The 18,014-nt window shown below is 37.7% G+C and overlaps 1 protein-coding gene across 5 annotated transcripts in view; it reads right to left on the bottom strand.

Moving 5' to 3' along the window:
* The window catches only part of PDSS2 (decaprenyl diphosphate synthase subunit 2), a 262,864-nt gene extending 245,283 nt beyond the window's left edge, over positions 1–17,581 (bottom strand). For 4 of the 5 annotated variants that reach the window (XM_036871833.1, XM_036871831.1, XM_036871835.1 and 1 more), the window contains exon 1: positions 16,968–17,528. In XM_036871833.1, the coding sequence (XP_036727728.1) occupies positions 16,968–17,248 (281 nt within the window). In that variant the 5' untranslated portion in view covers positions 17,249–17,528. Of the gene's footprint in view, positions 1–16,967 lie in introns of all 5 variants that reach the window. The other variant, XM_036871832.1, reaches the window with a different exon arrangement.
* Between the last annotated feature and the right edge of the window lie 433 nt (positions 17,582–18,014).

Raw genomic sequence — 18,014 nt, 5'->3', positions numbered from 1 at the left:
ATAGCTTACATCTAAATTATTTTTACAAATCACAATCATATGAAGCAGAGATTGCTTCCTGCATTTGCAATTAATTTACCAACAGTTTGAAGCACTCTTTAGAGTCACCTGTTTTTGATAGAGGAGCAAATTATGGAATGATAAACTCCATATTTTTTGAGAATTTGTGCACCTGCTGATTAGAATTTGTTCTCAAATTCTGTCTAAACCTACAACGTCTTAAAGCTAATATATTTCATACTATATATTAAATATAGTCAAAACTGTCTGAAACATTCTGAACATCACTAGACTCATAAGGAATTTAATGTTGCTCTTTCTGTCTTCAAGAAGGTGTATGCCAATCCCATGGAAGATTTCAAAATAAAAGGATGCAACAGCATCTCGTGGTAATCCATTCTTAAAAAATGTTATATCTAGGAAAAAGTTTCCCTACCTAACTATAATCAATTCTGCTAACATTTAAGTGCATTTTTCTCCCTTCTCTGTCTTCAGGAAGAGTTGATCACTATCTTCAACTATGATATTCTAGGCTATGAAGAATAATATGTAAGATAAACACCATGATCTAATTAAAGTAATGAGTAAGGCAAAGGTCAGGAAAAGGCCTCTGGTTAGGAAAGGTTTTGCTTTATTCAATTCAATTCTGTGAGTACTTATTGAAGGCTTTCTATGTGTCACGTATATGCCAAGCAATATGAATATACAGACAAAATCATCTCTTTCGAAAAGTTCACAGTCTTAGAAATACTTATACCTAAATCAGAGGTCCAAAATAAGGATCCACAGAAGCCAATTAATCCATGAAATGGCCAGCTGTAACTGAAGCATCTCAAATGGTGAACTGGAGAACACAGGCCCAATCTTTTTTTTTTTCCAGCTTTATTGAGGAATAATTGACAAATGTAACTGTATACATTTAAAGCGTACAACACATGCCCAGCCTAACGCAGCCACCACTTGATGTGAGCAGATTAAGACCATGGAGAATGCAAGCTCAATAGCGTCACAGCTTCCAATTTTTTGAAGAGAATGAAAGTTAGAGGAATGAGCAAAATATTTAACCTGGAGAAAGTCAGGGAATGCTTAGCAAAAGAGCTAACACTCGAGTCCTAAAGGTGAAGCAATGCTTACCAGGTATGAATATAGATGATTTATTTCCTATGGCCACAGCTTAGGGTGGAAAGGGGGTAGTGGCAGAAGTGACTAGAGAAGAAGGAAGGGATGTTTTGCCATGCACAGGCCAAACTGTATCCTACAGAACATGGGAAGCTACTAAAGAGTCTGTGACTCCGCATCGTAGAAGGGTACAATTTATCAATCTGTAGTAAGCTTTACCAAAATGCTATCCAGTGAGAGGTCAAGATTTGATAGGCATATAAAGGACCAGGCACCTTGCTCATAATCCATAAAGCTAGAGTGGGCATCACCGTACCTAAATACTTGTCTTAGGCCTCCAACTACTGTGATGTCTAAGTGTCCATATGGTTCCAGTAGCAGCAATGACTGCTTAAACAGCAGCCAATTTACCCATGGAAAAGAGTATACCAAACCCAAAAAGAAAGTTTTGTGAGATCTACCATCCCCAGATGTTTCCCCTTTACTCTTGGCAAGGGTTTAAAAAAAAAAAAAAGATAATACCTTAGTCATTGCTAAAATGACCTAAAGTTAGCAAAACATCTTGACATATATTATCCTCTCCCATCTAAGAGATCCTCGGCTCCCTATTTTCTACTTTGGGTTTATAAAACACCCACAGCAGCCAACTGTATTCATACTTTGAACTCCTTTCTTTATATTAAACCACTTTTAATTCAAGAGTACTAAAATCTAATTCAGGGCCACAGGTTAACCAGCACCCCTTTCTTCATCCTCCTAACCCATGAGTCATCGTCCTAACCCATTGGTCAATCTTATTTTACCTGCAATTCAGTAACAAAAATATAATCAACTCTAACCCAAAATTAATCTGCATTTTGCTTCAGAAAGGACGTTTATTTTTGCCAGGGACATTTCCTATTCTCCACTTAGAAACAGGGAAAGAAAACTATGTTGTCCTCTAGGCCTTTCATTCAAGCCTCACAACAGGATAGGTATTATTATTCCACAAGATAGCTATTATTATTCTCATTTTCAATGATGAGAAAACTGAAGCTCTGAGTAGTCAACTTGTCCAACAGCAGCTGGTAAATGACATAAGCCAGGTTTGAACAGGTCAATCTGCTTCCAATACTATGTTCTTTCCACTATACTACACAGCTTCAACTGCTGTTTCTAATAATAACAGTCATAATACTCCACTTCCACCTTATATTTGTACAGTGTGGTATACCTTTCAAATCATTTTCATCTGTAATATTTCTCTGGGTTCCTAAAACTATCCTTCAAGCAAACTTAGGCAAAGGAAAACAACAACAAAAATAACCTAAGATCACAGAGAAAGGATTATTGGGCACAAACAATAGCTAATAACAGCAGCTATGTTTATTGAGCACTTGAGCTAAACATTTTACAGTGTTGTCTCATGTAATTCTCATTACAATCCTGTGAAACAAGAATAATAACAATCTCATCTCTTTTACAGATGAGGTAACAAGGCTCAAAAAATTCTGCAGTTCACACAGCTAGGAAACAGCAGTGTTGGAATTCAAGTTCGGGTACTGGTTAGCTCACAAGCCCATGTTCTTCTCTACAACCTCAGCCAGTACTGCCTCCCTCCCTCGCGGTGCTCCTCACAGAATATTATGCTTTCACTGTAATTAAGTTAAATTAAAATTAGTTGGAATTCCAAGTTAAAATCTGTATGCATTCCCCAACCCACTATTAAATAAAAGTGGTAGAAGCAGCAAACAGGTGGCAGGATAATATTGACCCGGAATTTAAAAGAAATTCTTCACTGGAAAACCGACATGTAGATAATCAGAAACTCAATATAATTTGGAGGAAAATCAAACCATCAAGCTCCCAGGACTGCCTTCTTATGGGGCAAGAAACATTACCCTGACGGTTTAACAAATGAACATATTATTCTAACATACATTCAATATCAAGAAATTATTTTTTTTTAACATATCCTATGCAATAGTAAAAGTTATCAAGGATGGAAAAGATCCATTCCAGTTTTTTTTCTAAGTTGCCCAGGTACATCCATAAGTATTTTTAAAGTTAGGTTAAAATACTGGGGCCAGGACCACTAACCTCCAGATGTTCATTTCTGGGGCTCCTTTCTATGTACTCATAAAATTATACCAGGCACACTTTATTGTCATATAGCCATACTTGTTTTTAATCATGGGTACTATGGAATAAAAAGTACATGAAAAAATAAATAATATTTTAAAATAACAGAACTACATAAAAATGCTTTTAATGAAAGCTTTGTTAGTATTAGTCCTGTGAAACTGACACTCCTTTAAATACACAGTAACATAAAAGAAATAGCCTAAAGTTAGAAAGAAATGTTGATGAAGATTTGTGAAACCATTTTTATTGAGGATAAAATAAATTTCATTTATTTGGTGATATTTAACCATTTAAGATATAGAAAGCACCTGTCACAAAGCCCTGTAATTCACCAGGGATCGAATCCATGTTTTTTAGGACAATAAACTGGAACAGTGAAAAACTAAGAGAGTATTAAAATTTCAATTAAGACATTGGCAGTGAAACAAGAAAAGTGAAATTATGCATACTGAAAATTAAGAGAAAAAGCTTTAAGAGAAGTTTGGAGATACAATATGATATTGTTGGGAAATAGATTTTTTTCTTGAGAAACAAAAATTTGTACAAACACAAAGTAGACACTGGCAGTAAGGTGGGAAGAAAAACGAATAAGTGACTAAAACCATTATGTATGCACAAACTTGGAAACCTCAGGGAAAATTCAGCAACTCTTGAATTTTCTCTCAGTACCTCTCATTCACTTCCAACACTATCTAATAAATAAATAGCACAACTCCAATGACCACAGCATCCCTGGAGAATAATAAACCATGCAGGTATTATTACTTTAAAATATTAACAACACCAATTTGGAATAATACAACTAGAAACTTCCAGAACATTTTTGAAGATACTCTTCCATTTTACCTTCAATTTTTCAAATTTGGCTTTTTAAAAAAACAAGTTGAATTTTTATTCAAATACTCCTTTCTTAATAAGAACACATTTTAATAGTCTAGTGGTTGCACATGGGCTTTATTTTCCTTTAAAAGAATTTCACTGACCTACTCTACCCTTCTTCCACCTGGTAATTTGTACTCCAGCACAGAGGAGAAAGCCAAGATATATTTGACAACCTAGGACATAGTACATTGACTCTTGAGCAACACAGGTTTGAACTGCACTTATACGCAGTTCCACTTATATGCAGATCTTTTTTTCAACAGTAAATACTTCAGTAATACACAATAGTTGGTTCGTTGAATCAGCAGATGCAGAACCACAGATATGAAAGAACCACATACTATATACAGAAAGGGACTATAAATTATCTGTGGTTTTTCAACTGTGGGAAGGGTGGGCACTCCTAACCCCTACATTGTTCAAGGATCAACTGCTTTTCAAAAAGTCATCTTCCTTTCTATGGAGTCCACTTATTAACAGTGTTTTAAGTTCAGAGAAGAAAGAGGAATTCTATTCTACATAGGCACATAAGAAATATTTAAACTATAAACCACCACCTATCCCAAACAAACCAAAGGAATCTCATTAATGTCCCACACAAACTGTCTTAGGAAGGGAGGAGTATTTCCCCATCCCAAGCCCCCTACAAGCAAAGAGACACCAATGCACAGAGAGATCATTTCTCAAGTGATTCGCAGGCATTTGGAAGGTGGCATATTGAAGAAGACCAACGTGCCTTCTGTTCCAGCAGGGCCTTTATTTATGGAGGAGTTGTGAATGTGACAAGTGCAAGAACCATATCTATTTTATCATCCACTAGCTCGCATACTACCCTGCATAGGCATTCAAGAAATATGTCTGAGTAAAATGCCATTCAAGGATAGCAAGAGAGAAAAAGAATACAGCTGATGTAAACTCTTTATTTCCTTAGAGACAGATATATTGAGAATTATTTACATTTAGTATAAGAATCTTAATGTATAAGGAGGCAACTTTGCCAATGCAGAGACTGAATACTCTGGAAGGTCATTAAGAATCAAGTGCTGATCAGTCCACATGCAGAACCAAGACAATGAAAGTGATGGTCTGGACAAGACTAGAAGTGAGACAATTCCCACCTGGTGGGACTTTCTTAGTTCACTGCATTACGAAGTTGGAAGGTAGACATTAGAGCTACAAAATATCAGTTTATTATATATGTGATCATGCTCATTTTATATGTGAATAATATATATGTATTTTATATGTTTGTTTTACATGTAACCATATTCTGGAGTATGGATTATCACTCTCAATGTAGCCTTTTGTTTTTTTTTTTTACTTTGGAACTCAGTGCTTTGTATTTACAGAAGAAAAATAATAAAGCAAAAGTCTGAAGCTAAAAAAAAAAAAAAAATGCCCTGTAATTATTAAACACTATAAAGAATATGCTCATGCAAATTACCAATGCTTGAAAAATTCAAAACACTACTGCTAAGTTTTTAGAATATGATATAATATTCACTAGAAGTATCTCTAGCCTCACAACTGTGGAAACAAAACCAATTCAGTGTGCTAAAAAAAAAATCTCTGGAGCAAATGAAATAAACTTCCAAGGAGATTCCAAGAGAATGGTAATTTTTAAAGCTATTTTAAAATATTTGTTAAAATGAAGTTTCAGTGCACAAAAATAGAAAAAAATGAAAGGCTTTGAGAAGACTTTGGTGAGTCATAGGAAGAAAAGCAAATCCAGCTGCACTCCATAAACTAAAGATTTGTATCTAGAACTTCGGATAAGTATTAAATCAGAAACAACTATCTGAATGGTTAACATCTAGTACCCATTTTTAAAACCTACTCTAGGGTAGCTATTCTTGGGAAAACATTCATTAAACTCTTAAAACCACAAACACAGATAAATAAATGTTGGTAACTAAAGAACCTCCAAGGTGTGTAAAACACGTACACACACACACAAGAAGATTCTGAATCCTACAGAAGAATAAAGAAGGAACAATTACAGAATACAATATTGATGAAAAGCATTTGGCAATACAGCAGTAATGACCAATATGAGAAGAGAGATGTGGATGCCTGAATCCTAATTCATTAGAATCTAACCACAAAGAATTAAGGATTATAGCACTTAAGAACCTACAACCAACTTATCTTTATTAACTGGGCCCAGAATTAAGAACACAGACTAGTCAGTATTCCTCAACCTTGAGTAACATTTGGAATATTTTTAAAGGGTAAAAATTCAGTCATCCAGTATTGCCTTAAATGACTTTTATTAAAATGTTATTTAAATACGTATTAATATAAAAATTATAAACACTGTACGGTTACGGTTCTTAAACAACTAAAACAAATAAAACTACAAATTGAATACAAAACTTATTCAAAGTGGCATTAATTTACTATGACAGGTGATGGTACTTGACTTAAACTAAATTGCAATTCCGTGTATGAAAATGGTTCTGACCGTCTGGGGCAGTTCTTTGGAATAAGGGAATCCGATGGTAAAGATGCTATTCTCTCACCACTATTCTCTATTCAAACTATATGAAACTTTTATTCATTTAACACACTGCTTTTACCAGGTCTCCTGACTGGGCCCACAGGATTCTCTCTTAACTCTTGACACAAGAAAAAGTTTGGTGAGGAGCATACCACAATCATTACTAATCACTTTAGTGGCTTCTAGGAAGGGCTAAAGATTTGGGTGGGAGGGACTACAAATGAAATGGACTCCCTGAACCCAAAAAGCAATGGGAGGAGCCCAGGGGAGGCTGGGTCTAGGTGGTAGCAGTTAACTGCCAGAAGCAAAGTGGGCATGGTGACTCTCACAGGCAGCAAGGTGGATATTGGGAATATTAGGTAATCTCAGGCTTCGTTGTGATAGGCAGAAATCCCTGTCTATATTTAATTGGTCAGATTCAAGAATTCAAATCAATAGCCATCCACTAAGATGTTTTGATTTAAATAACCAAAAACAAACAACTCCAGGTCTAGTGAACAGAGACCTCTCTGAGACACTACAGTGGAGAGTCTGGCCTCTCACCCAAATCTAAGACCCACAGTTCTTGAATGAAGAGGAGGCCAAATCCCTTCTGGAAGATTTTTTTCCCGAATGCATCTCTGGCCATTACCCAGGTAATGATGAGTTGGCAAAAGGAAAATACCCAATCCTCTTGAGGATTATTACCTACTAGCTCTGAGCTAACGTTAATTAGTAGGAATTAAGAATACCACTGGTCCCATTACTAAGGCATAACTTTTCTGGGTAAAGTTCTGGGCACTTCTCTAGAGTGCCCAGCTGTTCAACAAGTTCTTTCCACATTGTCCAGTCAGAACTTGCATGTCTCCCAGCTCTGGGAGAACTCTGACAGTTGTACAGCTTATAGCGCCCAAGCATCCTATGTGTGTGCTGCTTAGTTTTCAATAACAGACTCAAGCGGGCACCTTAGATTTCTGGAGCCTTTCTGTGCATGCTCTCTCCTCTTCTGCATTCTGTCCCACAATTTCCAGCTGCCTCAGCCTCCCCCAAATCTGATCTGTCTCTTCAACTCAGCAGTGCCAGCACCCTCTGCTCAAGTTCCCCCTCTCTGTGCTGCTATTTGGAAAGTACCTCTCAGCAGAAAGTCAGAGTGATCATAGCTCTCACCTCATTTGTTTTCTCACTCACAGGGATCACAATCCTGTGCTCCCTGTACTCTAAGCAGAATATAGTTGTTTCATATATATTTTATCCAGTTTTCTATTTGTTTACAGCATGTTATTCTAGCTTAGCAGAAGCAGACATTTCCAATCCATCCTTTTTGCCTTGTCTATCCCTTGTTCAGCATACACCAAACTACTACTTCCCTACACTTTGCTAGGCAACTCCTTGTGGCTTATTTTTCCCTGCCTTGGTCATTTCCTTCCCATTCAACAAGACCCAACTCTTATGTCACCTCAACTTTGGAAGTCTTCAATTTTCTCTAGAGAGAGATTTTTCCCTCTTTCTCTGCCTCTACAGCATATTGTTCACACATACTACAGCATTTATCTCAATATCCTCTATTTGCATGTCTCCCCACTAAAATGACTTTCTAATAATAACGGTAACTGCTAACATGTGACTACTTTCTATGTTCCAGGTACTCTTCTAAGTACTTTACCTATATTTGCCCATTTACTCTTCATAAAACCCTAAGATATAGGTACTATTATTATCCTCATTTTACAAATGAGGAAACTAAGGCACAGAGAGGTGAAGTAAACTGCCTGAGATCCCATACCTTGGCAGTGGTAGAGTCAGGATATGCATCTAAACAGTCTGATTCCAGAGCTCATGCTCACTATACTGCCTCTCACGAATTCCTGAAGGGCAGCAACTATGTCTTATTCTTATTTGTATATCCATGCCCAGAGCACCTCAAATATTTGTGGAATGAATTAAAATTTATAATTTTCTCCAAGTCTTCCAAGAAAAAGTTCTTCATAAGTAATGTAGGCTTTCAGTACAGTAATTACAGAACTGAATCTAGAAAGGGTCTTTCATAAACATGTGAGAGACTAAAATTAAATTTCTAATAATAAATTCAAAGAGCTCTAAAGAAGTTTACCATGCAGAAAAAGACTAATAAGGTTTTTTAGGTGGCTAAGTAACTAGTGAACTCAGTCAGGAACAAAAAGTCTCTACCCAGGAATCAATACCCTCTAAGAGAGAGACTAAATGTCACAATTTGTCTCCAATAAATGCATACCAAATTGATCCCATCTATCTACACGTGAAATAGAGATCACAGTTTTTCCAAGGCAAAAGTAAAAAGACAGAATATTTAACCAAAAATTTAATCCTAAGAGCCAAATCTGTCAAGAGTAATCAATGAACACAAAGCCACATTGCTCAATGGAATTAGCTATGTTAAACAACAAGAATTTAACCAATTCTATATGAAAAAAAGTACTGTTATTATCTTTGAAACAATTAAGTGTCCTCCATATGTTTATTAAAAGCTCTTAAGTTCTTGACAGTAGATAGTAATGCAGTGAATTTATAAAAGCTAGAAGTACTTAAAAATAATACTGATTTATAGAAATTTAAGTGACTAAAAATAAAAATATATATTTTGCACAAATGGATAATTACATTTAATTATCAAGATAGTAATGGCCCATAGGGTTCAAGCTGGGAGAAAGTGCGGATTGATGCACTGTCACTACCTTCAACCTCTCCCACACTGGACATACCTGGACTTCAACATCACATACCTGGACATACCTGGACTTCAACATCATCCTACATATACCTGGACATACCTGGACTTCAACATCATCCTACATATAATACCACTGTCTAGCTTGGACAGGTCCACAATCCCTCATCCAAAGTCCTTGAAACCAAACGTCTTTCAGAATTTGAAATTTTTCGATTTTAGGAAGGTGCAATTCACCCAGCACTCCAGAAGAATCTGGGGCAGCACCCTGTAATCAAACACATTAATATTTCTGTAGCAAAATGCAAGAATATTCACATAAAGTGGGATAAAGAAGACTATAAATGATCTCACACCAGTTCAGGTCAGATTTGTGAGTCTAAGAAAATATTTTTTCTGAGCTTTCAGGATTTTTAAACAGTAGGAAAAGGATGATAGATTGTACTATCAATATATATTGCATTCAATCTGCTCATTCCCTGCCTGAGAAGTGACAATAGCTCCCTTAGCTGCTATGTTCAGTTACAACACTAATTTCTACTAGTCCAGAATTGGCAACACTTTTGGAAATCATTTAGTCAAACTTTCTACTTCACTGCTTAGGAAACTAAAGCCCAGAGATGGAATAACTTGCCTAAGGTCACACTGTTTCCTACTGACAGAGATGAAACTAGAACATACAAGCCTCCTGTCTCCTAGGCTTACTTACTGTTTGTTCATCCATCCATCCATCCATCCATCCATTCATTCTCTCTCTTTTCAAAGTGATTTCTTTTAGCTTTTCAAAATAACGAAATAATTATAGACTCACAGAAAGATGCAAAAGTAGTACAGTCCTCCCTAGGTATCCACAGGGGCATTGGTTACAGGACTCCCGGAGGATACCAAAATTTGTATTGCTCAAGTCCCTTTTATAAAGGGGCATAGTCTCTGCATATAACCTATGCGCATCCTCCAGTATACTATTTTTTTTGGCTGCGTTGGGTCTTCGTTGCTGCACACGGGCTTTCTCTAGTTGCGGCGAGTGGGGGCTACTCTGTTGCGGTGCACGGGCTTCTCATTGCGGTGGCTTCTCTTGTTGCGGAGCACGAGCTCTAGGCGCGCGGGCTTCAGCAGTTGTGGCTCACAGGCTCTAGAGCGCACGCTCAGTAGTCGTGGCGCACGGGCTTAGTTGCTCCGCAGCACGTGGGATCTTCCCGGACCAGGGCTCAAACCCATGTCCCCTGCATTGGCGGGAGGATTCTTAACCACTGTGCCACCAGGGAAGACCCCTCCAGTATACTTTAAATCATCCCTAGATTACTTATAATACCTAATACAATGTAAATATCATGTAAATAGTAGTAAATACAATGTAAATGTTATATATAAATAGTTGCCTGGCTCAGCAAATTCAAGTTTTGCTTTTGGGGAATTTTTTTCCCCCAAATATTCTCTATCTATGGTTGGCTGAATCCACAGACACAGAACGTGTGGTTAAGGACTGACTGTATAAAGAGTCCTTATGTATCTTTCGTCCAGCTTCCTCCAATATATAGCTGTAGTACAATATCAAAACCTAAAAATTAACATTGGTATATTATTGTTAACAAAACTACAGACCTTATTCCATTTTCAGCACTTTTTAAAAACCTGCATTCGTTTGTGTGTAGGTATATACTGTTCTACGCAACTTTATACCATGTATAGATTCATGTACCTACCATCACAATCATGATACTAAACTGCTCCATCACCACAATATACTCCTTTGTATTTACACTCCTCCCTGTTCCCCACACTGTTTCTGACTTAGTAGCCACTAATCTGTTCTCCATCTCTATAGTTTTGTCATTTTGAAAATGTTGTATAAATGGAATCATACTTTTGAAATTGACTTTTTCCTTAGTTGTGGTAAAATACACATAAAATTTACCATCTTAGCTATTTTTAAGTATACAGTTCGGTAGTGTTAAGTATATTCACATTAATAGTTCATTTCTTTTCATTGTTGAGTAGTATTCCGTTGTATGGTTGTACCACAGTTTGTTCAACCATTCACCTTTGAATGACATATGGGTTGTTTCCAGTTTTTGGCTGTTACAAATAAGGTTGCTACAAGCATTCATGATAGGTTTTGATATGAGTTATTATTTCTCTGGGATAAATGCTCACAAGTGTGATAGCTGGGTTGTATGTTAAGTGTATGTTTAATTTTATAAAAAATTTTTACCATTTTTACATTCCCATCAGCAATGTATGAGAAATCTAGTTTCTCACCAGGACTTCATATTGTTTTTATTTTAGCCATTCTAATAGGTTTGTAGTGGTATCTCATCATGGTTTTAACTTACATTTTTCTAATGGCTAATAATGTTGAACAACTTTTCATATGCTTACTTGCCATCTTAATGGGCTCTTTTCACCCATTTCCTAATTGTATTGTTTGTTCTCTTACCACTGAGTTTAGAGAGTTCTTTACATATTCTGGATACAGGTCCTTCTTCAGATAGTGATTTGCAAATGTTTTCTCCCTGTGGCTAATCCTTTCATCCTATTACAACGTCTTTTTGCAGAGCAAAGTTTTCAATTTTGATGAAGTCCAATTATTAATTTTTTTCTTTAATGAACTGCATTTTTGGTTTCATGTCTAAGAACTGTTTACCTAGCCCTAGGTCCCAAAAATGTTCTCCTACGTTTTCTTAAGTTTTATAGTTTTACATTTCACTTTAATTCCATTTTACATAGCCTTTTTTTTTTAATATGGTGTGAGGTTTAGGTCAAGGTTCATTTTCTTGCCTATACTGTCCAATTGTTCCAGCACCATTTGTTGAAAAGACTATTCTCCCTCCATTGAATTGCTTTTGCACCTTTGTCAAAAATCAATTGGGTATATTTGTGTTGATCTATTTCTGAGTTCTCTATTCTGTTCCCTCAATCTGTCTATTCCTCTGCCAATACAACACTGTCTTGATCAATTAAGCTATATATATTAGACTTAACATAAGGTAGAATGACTCCTCCCACTTTCTTCTTTGTTTTTTTTCAATATTGTTTTAGCTATTCTAGCTCCATTCATGCTGTTCATTTTAGTTTACTGTACTGCTTATTCTTGCTTTTAAGGTCCTCCCTATGCCTAGTAGAGGTATGACAGCCTGAGAAAGAAAGAAGAAAAAAGAATCAAGAGGAAAAAAAATTGTAATATAGTACCACCGCTCTAAAACACTACCCATGTAATTTCTATCCATCTAGCCCAATCACGTCCTAGTTTCTTCATGAAAGGTTCTCTACTATTCCAGCCACTTTATTTTTTTTATTTTTGTTACTGAGGTATAGTTAATGTACAATAGTGTAGTTTCAGGTGTACAACATAGTGAATCACAATTTTTAAAGGTTATACCCCATTCACAGTTATTATAAAATATTGGCTATATTCCCTGTGTTATACAACATATTCTTGTAGCTTATTTGTTTTATACATGGTAGTTTGTACCTCTTAATCCCCTACTCCTATCTTGCCCCTCCCCCTTCCATCTTCTTACTAGTAACCACCAGATTGTTCTCTGTACCTGTGAATTTGTTTCTTTCTTGTTATATTCACTAGATTGTTTTATATTTTATTCCACATATAAGTAATATCATACAGGGTTTACCTTTCACCAGGCCACTTCAGTATCTCTAAATGTAATAGCTAATATATCTCTACTACTCATTAGTAACAAGTCATTTCCCTCCTTCTGATATTTGTAAACATATTTGTGTCCAACACAATGTCTATTCTCAAAGGACATGGTCCATGTTTTAGAATTCTTTATATTCCTCCATAATCTTTAATAAACATTGAATTAAGGATTATTTATCTAATTGGAACTTACAACACAGAGAAACTAGAACATCTAGAAGAACAAGAGTAAAAAATTAGCTAATTGCTACATTGTTCCTAGTAATAAGATCATTATCTCACTAAATCTCAAGATTTTAAATTTAATCTCATTTCTCAATTAAATTGTTATAAAAATATAGTTCTAGGCTTTTTTCCCTTTTCTTGATGAGATAACTTAGGTAAAGAAAGAGAAGGTAGTGAATACTGAATTATGGTGATTTCCTTTTTTTCTCCTCCTGTTTGCCAAAAATGCCAAAAAATACATCTAAATTTTAGGGCCATATGATTCACCCCTAATATATCAATACCATGTATATCTACCCAAAAAGTAAAATGACCCAAGGGATTAGAATACTGATTTAAGTAAATAATGTAAAATGTAAACTGGAACTAGTAAAAGAATTTACCAAATCCAATTTCCTACTGTTCTAACTATATTAACTATATGGGGTATTTGTGTCCTTTGGATAGCATACTGAGAGGCTCTCTCTCTTAATTATCAATGCTTTGCTCACAAGATTTCAACAAAGTAAGGTGCAGTATGTGAAACAATATAGCTGCTTAATCTACGTTTTTAGCTATAATTTACAATAACCACAATCTGCCTACCCTATGGATCAAATGCCTGCTTCTTTGCTAAAACAGATACATGCACGACCCCTTCCCCAAAAGTTTTTTGTTCATTAGCTGCCTGTGAGTTTAGACTGTTTAAATAATTTAAATAAATGTAATAAAACTATATGCAGATTAGCTCCTCCTTTTCTTACAAAATAATCTATATATGTTACTACAACTTTGCTGAAACTTATTATTTTGTTCCTCTTCAATTCTTTCACTGTAATATGGGACTAGGCAGGCAGGGTAGGCTACATACAGTCAGGGAAGTTTCAGAGCCATCAGTCTTACAAGCTTTCATCTAGTGTGTCTCTGGTGCCCTCAGAAGGAATCTTCTCTAAGACCCCCAACTGATGCTCTGACAATTAAGTAGATGAACTGCAATTCTCAGAATACATACATTAATAAGGCTCTTTCCAGTTCTGCCCTTTTCACTTCAACACTTTATTACAGAGACTACAATATGCATCTGCACAACGTAATATACAGTCCAGGGGGTTTGGAGCCAGGAACCCCCACGGATATCAAAATCCAAGGATGCTCAAGTCCCTCATACAAAATGGCATAGTATTTGCATATAACCCAAGGCACATCCTCCCCTATACTTTAAATCATCTCTAGATTACCTACAATGCCTAATACAATGTAAATTCTATGTAAATAGTTGTAAATACAATGTTAATGCTATAAAAATAGTTGCTGGTGCACAGCAAAATCAAGTTTTGTTTTTTGGAACTTTCTGAAATTTTTCTTCCCCTGTATATTTTCGATCCACACTTGGTTCAATCTGTGGTTGTGGAACCTACGGATCCGGAGGGCTGGCTGTACTACAACCTCCACCGCTAACACTATCATTCCCATTACATACAGAAAAACCCACTATTTGATTAGCAAAAATGAAGACACCTCATGGTTTGTGTGTTGTGAGAACACAGAGTAACCTGAACTCAGACACTGCTAGTGAGAATGTACACTGGTACAACCACTTTGGAAAACAATTTACTGTCTCCTAAAGCTGAACACATGTGCACACACGCCTTTATTCTCTCAAGACAAGTACACCAGGAGACGCGTGCTGCATATTCACAGCAGCACTTTTCATAGCACCAAAAACTGCAAACAACCCAAATGCTGATCGAAAGAAGACTGTGGTATATTTACACAGTAGGATTTTACACACCAGTGAAAAACTAATGAAGCATAGTTAAACATAACAGGGATAAATCTTAGAAACAATGATGAATTTAAAAGCACGTCATAAAGGACTGCATGCAATAAACTAGTATATTTATAAATTTCAAAAATGAGCAAAATTAAACACATTACTATTTAAGGAAACACTCGTGTAATTTTATAAGGAAAAATAAACACAAAACTCAGTATAGTGGGGATCAGGGAGATGGACCAGTGAAGAGAGAAGGTTCAATAGGATTGATAAAGTTACACTTCTTCAATTGGGTGGTAAGCTCATTCGTTTCATTATTAAGCTTTAAAATATATACGTATGTGTGTTTTGAGTGTTTATCATCTAGAATCTCTCGAGAACTAACATTCCAGCTTCAGGACAAGTTTAGCCTACTCATAAAATGACATTCCTGATAACTGGGAATGATGCCAAGAAATAAAATCACTCTACTATTGCTATTTGGTAACTAGTAACAAAGAAATAGCAAGTGTCTCACAAAAAATTAAAGCAAGAGGATGGGCAAGGGAAGTGAAGGTGGCTATAGAAGGGCAACGTGAGGGATCCTTGTAGTGATGGAAACGTTCTGCATCTTGACTGTATCAGTGTCAATATCCTGCTTGGGGGAAAACTGCATAAAGGGTACATTGGCTCTCTCTGCATTATTTCTTCCAACTGCATGTGAATCTCCAATTATTTCAAAACTTTTTTTTTTGTTTTTTTTTTTAAGAAAACATTTTAAAAAAAGATAATTTTTGTCCAGGATTTCTCCACCTTGGTACTACTGACATCTTGGTGCACCTAATTCTTCATTGTAGGGGGCTGTCCTGGGCATTGTAGGGTGTTTAACAACATCCCTGGTCTCTACCTACTAAACACCAGTAGCATGCCCCAGTTGTGACATCTCCATACACTGCCAAATGTTCCCTAGTGGGCAGACTGCGCCATTTGAGAACCAATGCTCTAGTCATAAAAGTGAAGAACTGTGGAAATATTCTCAATTGAAGGAGACTAAAGAGACATGACAACTAAAGTAATACCTCATCTTAGGCTGGATCCTGTACTAAAGAGGAAAGAATGCTATAAAAAAACATTATTGGGTCAATTAACAAAAGTGGACTATCAATGGTAGGTTAAATAAAAGTACTGTATTAACATTAAAAGTAAATTGATTAATGTAGTTATGTAAAGAATATCCCTATGCTTATGAAATGAAGTACCTGGGGGTAAAGGACCATGACATATGCAATGTACCCCAAAATGATTCAGGAAAAATATATCTGTGTGTGTGTGTATGTATTTTGTTTACATATACATGTGAATAGTATACGTATATATGTATACCATAGGTGAATATGATTATAAAGTACGTTCTTTGTATTATTTTTATTCTTGCAAATCTCTAGTATGTTTGAAATTATTAATAAAAAGGTGGAGTTTTTAAAAATGCAATCAAAAGTTGTGGTCCTTAAAGTCCTAATGGCAGGTTTCACAGTAGTAGTCAGCATAAGTGATAAAAATCCCAAGGGGAAAATGACTACTGACTAGATAAATTCCTACTTCAAGCCTGAGACAAACGTTGCAAGTAACTAATTTTCGGCCTCCCTCCCCCTCCCCATTCTTTCTAGAGGTGACCTCTCGAATAATGCGGAACCGAAAATAAACCTATCCCACTTTAAAAGACCATTTCTAGGAAGTGACTCAAACCCACATCCCTACTCGATTTCTCCACAAATCATTGAGGCAACTTCACCTTCAGTAGTTAAGAGGCAAAAAACGCGAAAAGCGCACGTGTTCTCATTCTTCCTCCACAAATGGAGTTAGTAAGTTAAGGTAAGTAGACTAGAGAAGACACAACATCGGATGCCTAGGATGGCTGAGGAAAGGAAGAGGTAAAAAGGGCAGGCAGTCAGTCTGAGAGAGGGAGGAAAGGGTGTACAGGCCAGGAAAAAGAACCCAAGTGGGTGCGAGTGTGTCAGGGCGAGAGGGAGTAGCTCACCTGGCTGTGGTAAGCAGAGGGTGCTGAGTCCCCACCAGCTTCCGCACCTGCATAGCGATGTTGCTGAGCTCGTCGCTCAGCAGGCAGCGGAGGCTCATGAAGGACGTGGGGTAGCCCACGATCTTCTCCGCCTCTGACACCACTTGGTTCCAGTGGGCCGGGGACCTGGAGGACTGACCACGCCAGGAGACCACCGAGGAGATGGTGTCGAGGGGGCCACGCCGGGGGCCCGAGGCCCCGAGATAACAGGGCAAGCGCAAAAGCAGCTGCCGAAGGCTCATAGTTTGAGTCTGGGGGTGTCAGGGACTTGAGGGTGTCCGGAGGTGGCGCGGGAAACAAGCTAGGGGCAGATGAGGAACTTGCGGGAACTAGAAGGAAGCAGCGATTCTTGACCCTCAGAGGAGGGTGGGTTTCTGGAGCCGTGACCAGAAACGAGCTTTAATAGCAGCTTTCTGCAGCCTGGGTTAGACAGACAACAGCCCCAAGTCAGCGCTGCCCACGGCCATCTAGGGTAGCATCCACAGCACTGCCTAAGTGGGGAACGCCATATTGGGAGCGTCAAACGCGGCTTGCCGTAAAGACGGAGGCGGGCTGTTCTGCGGCAAAGAATTTTTTCCTACTTTACGGCGCAGCCGTGAACGGCCCGAAGGGGCGGGGCTTTGGAGATGAACCCCGGAAGGCGAGGTAGGGTGAAAGCGTCAGCTCCTCCCACTTTCTCGTCCCGGCCTTCGAGGACAGAGGGTGACAGAGATCGGGGTGTGGGCCCCGAGTGGTGCCCCAGCCCCTTGAATCTGGGACGAGTCTGATTCGTCGTAGGATGCCCAGCGCAGAGTGGGCACGCATAAATATGTGTCGTGAACGAGGGTCGGTGTCTAGTAATGGTCTTTTCGCGGCCCCCAGCCCTCCGGAAGGAAGGGCTCGGGCGGAGGCGCCAGCTCCTCTGGGAAGCCATCCGCCGCCAAGCCCTGGCAGTGGTGGTGGACTGGCGTGAGGGCCGCCTCTCGGACTGTGGGGCTTCAGGAGCTGTGGGCCACGGTTCATGTGGAG

Source organism: Balaenoptera musculus, chromosome 12, assembly GCF_009873245.2.
Source record: "Balaenoptera musculus isolate JJ_BM4_2016_0621 chromosome 12, mBalMus1.pri.v3, whole genome shotgun sequence".
Taxonomy (NCBI): Eukaryota; Metazoa; Chordata; class Mammalia; order Artiodactyla; family Balaenopteridae; genus Balaenoptera; species Balaenoptera musculus.
This window is presented reverse-complemented; position numbering and strand designations above follow the sequence as displayed.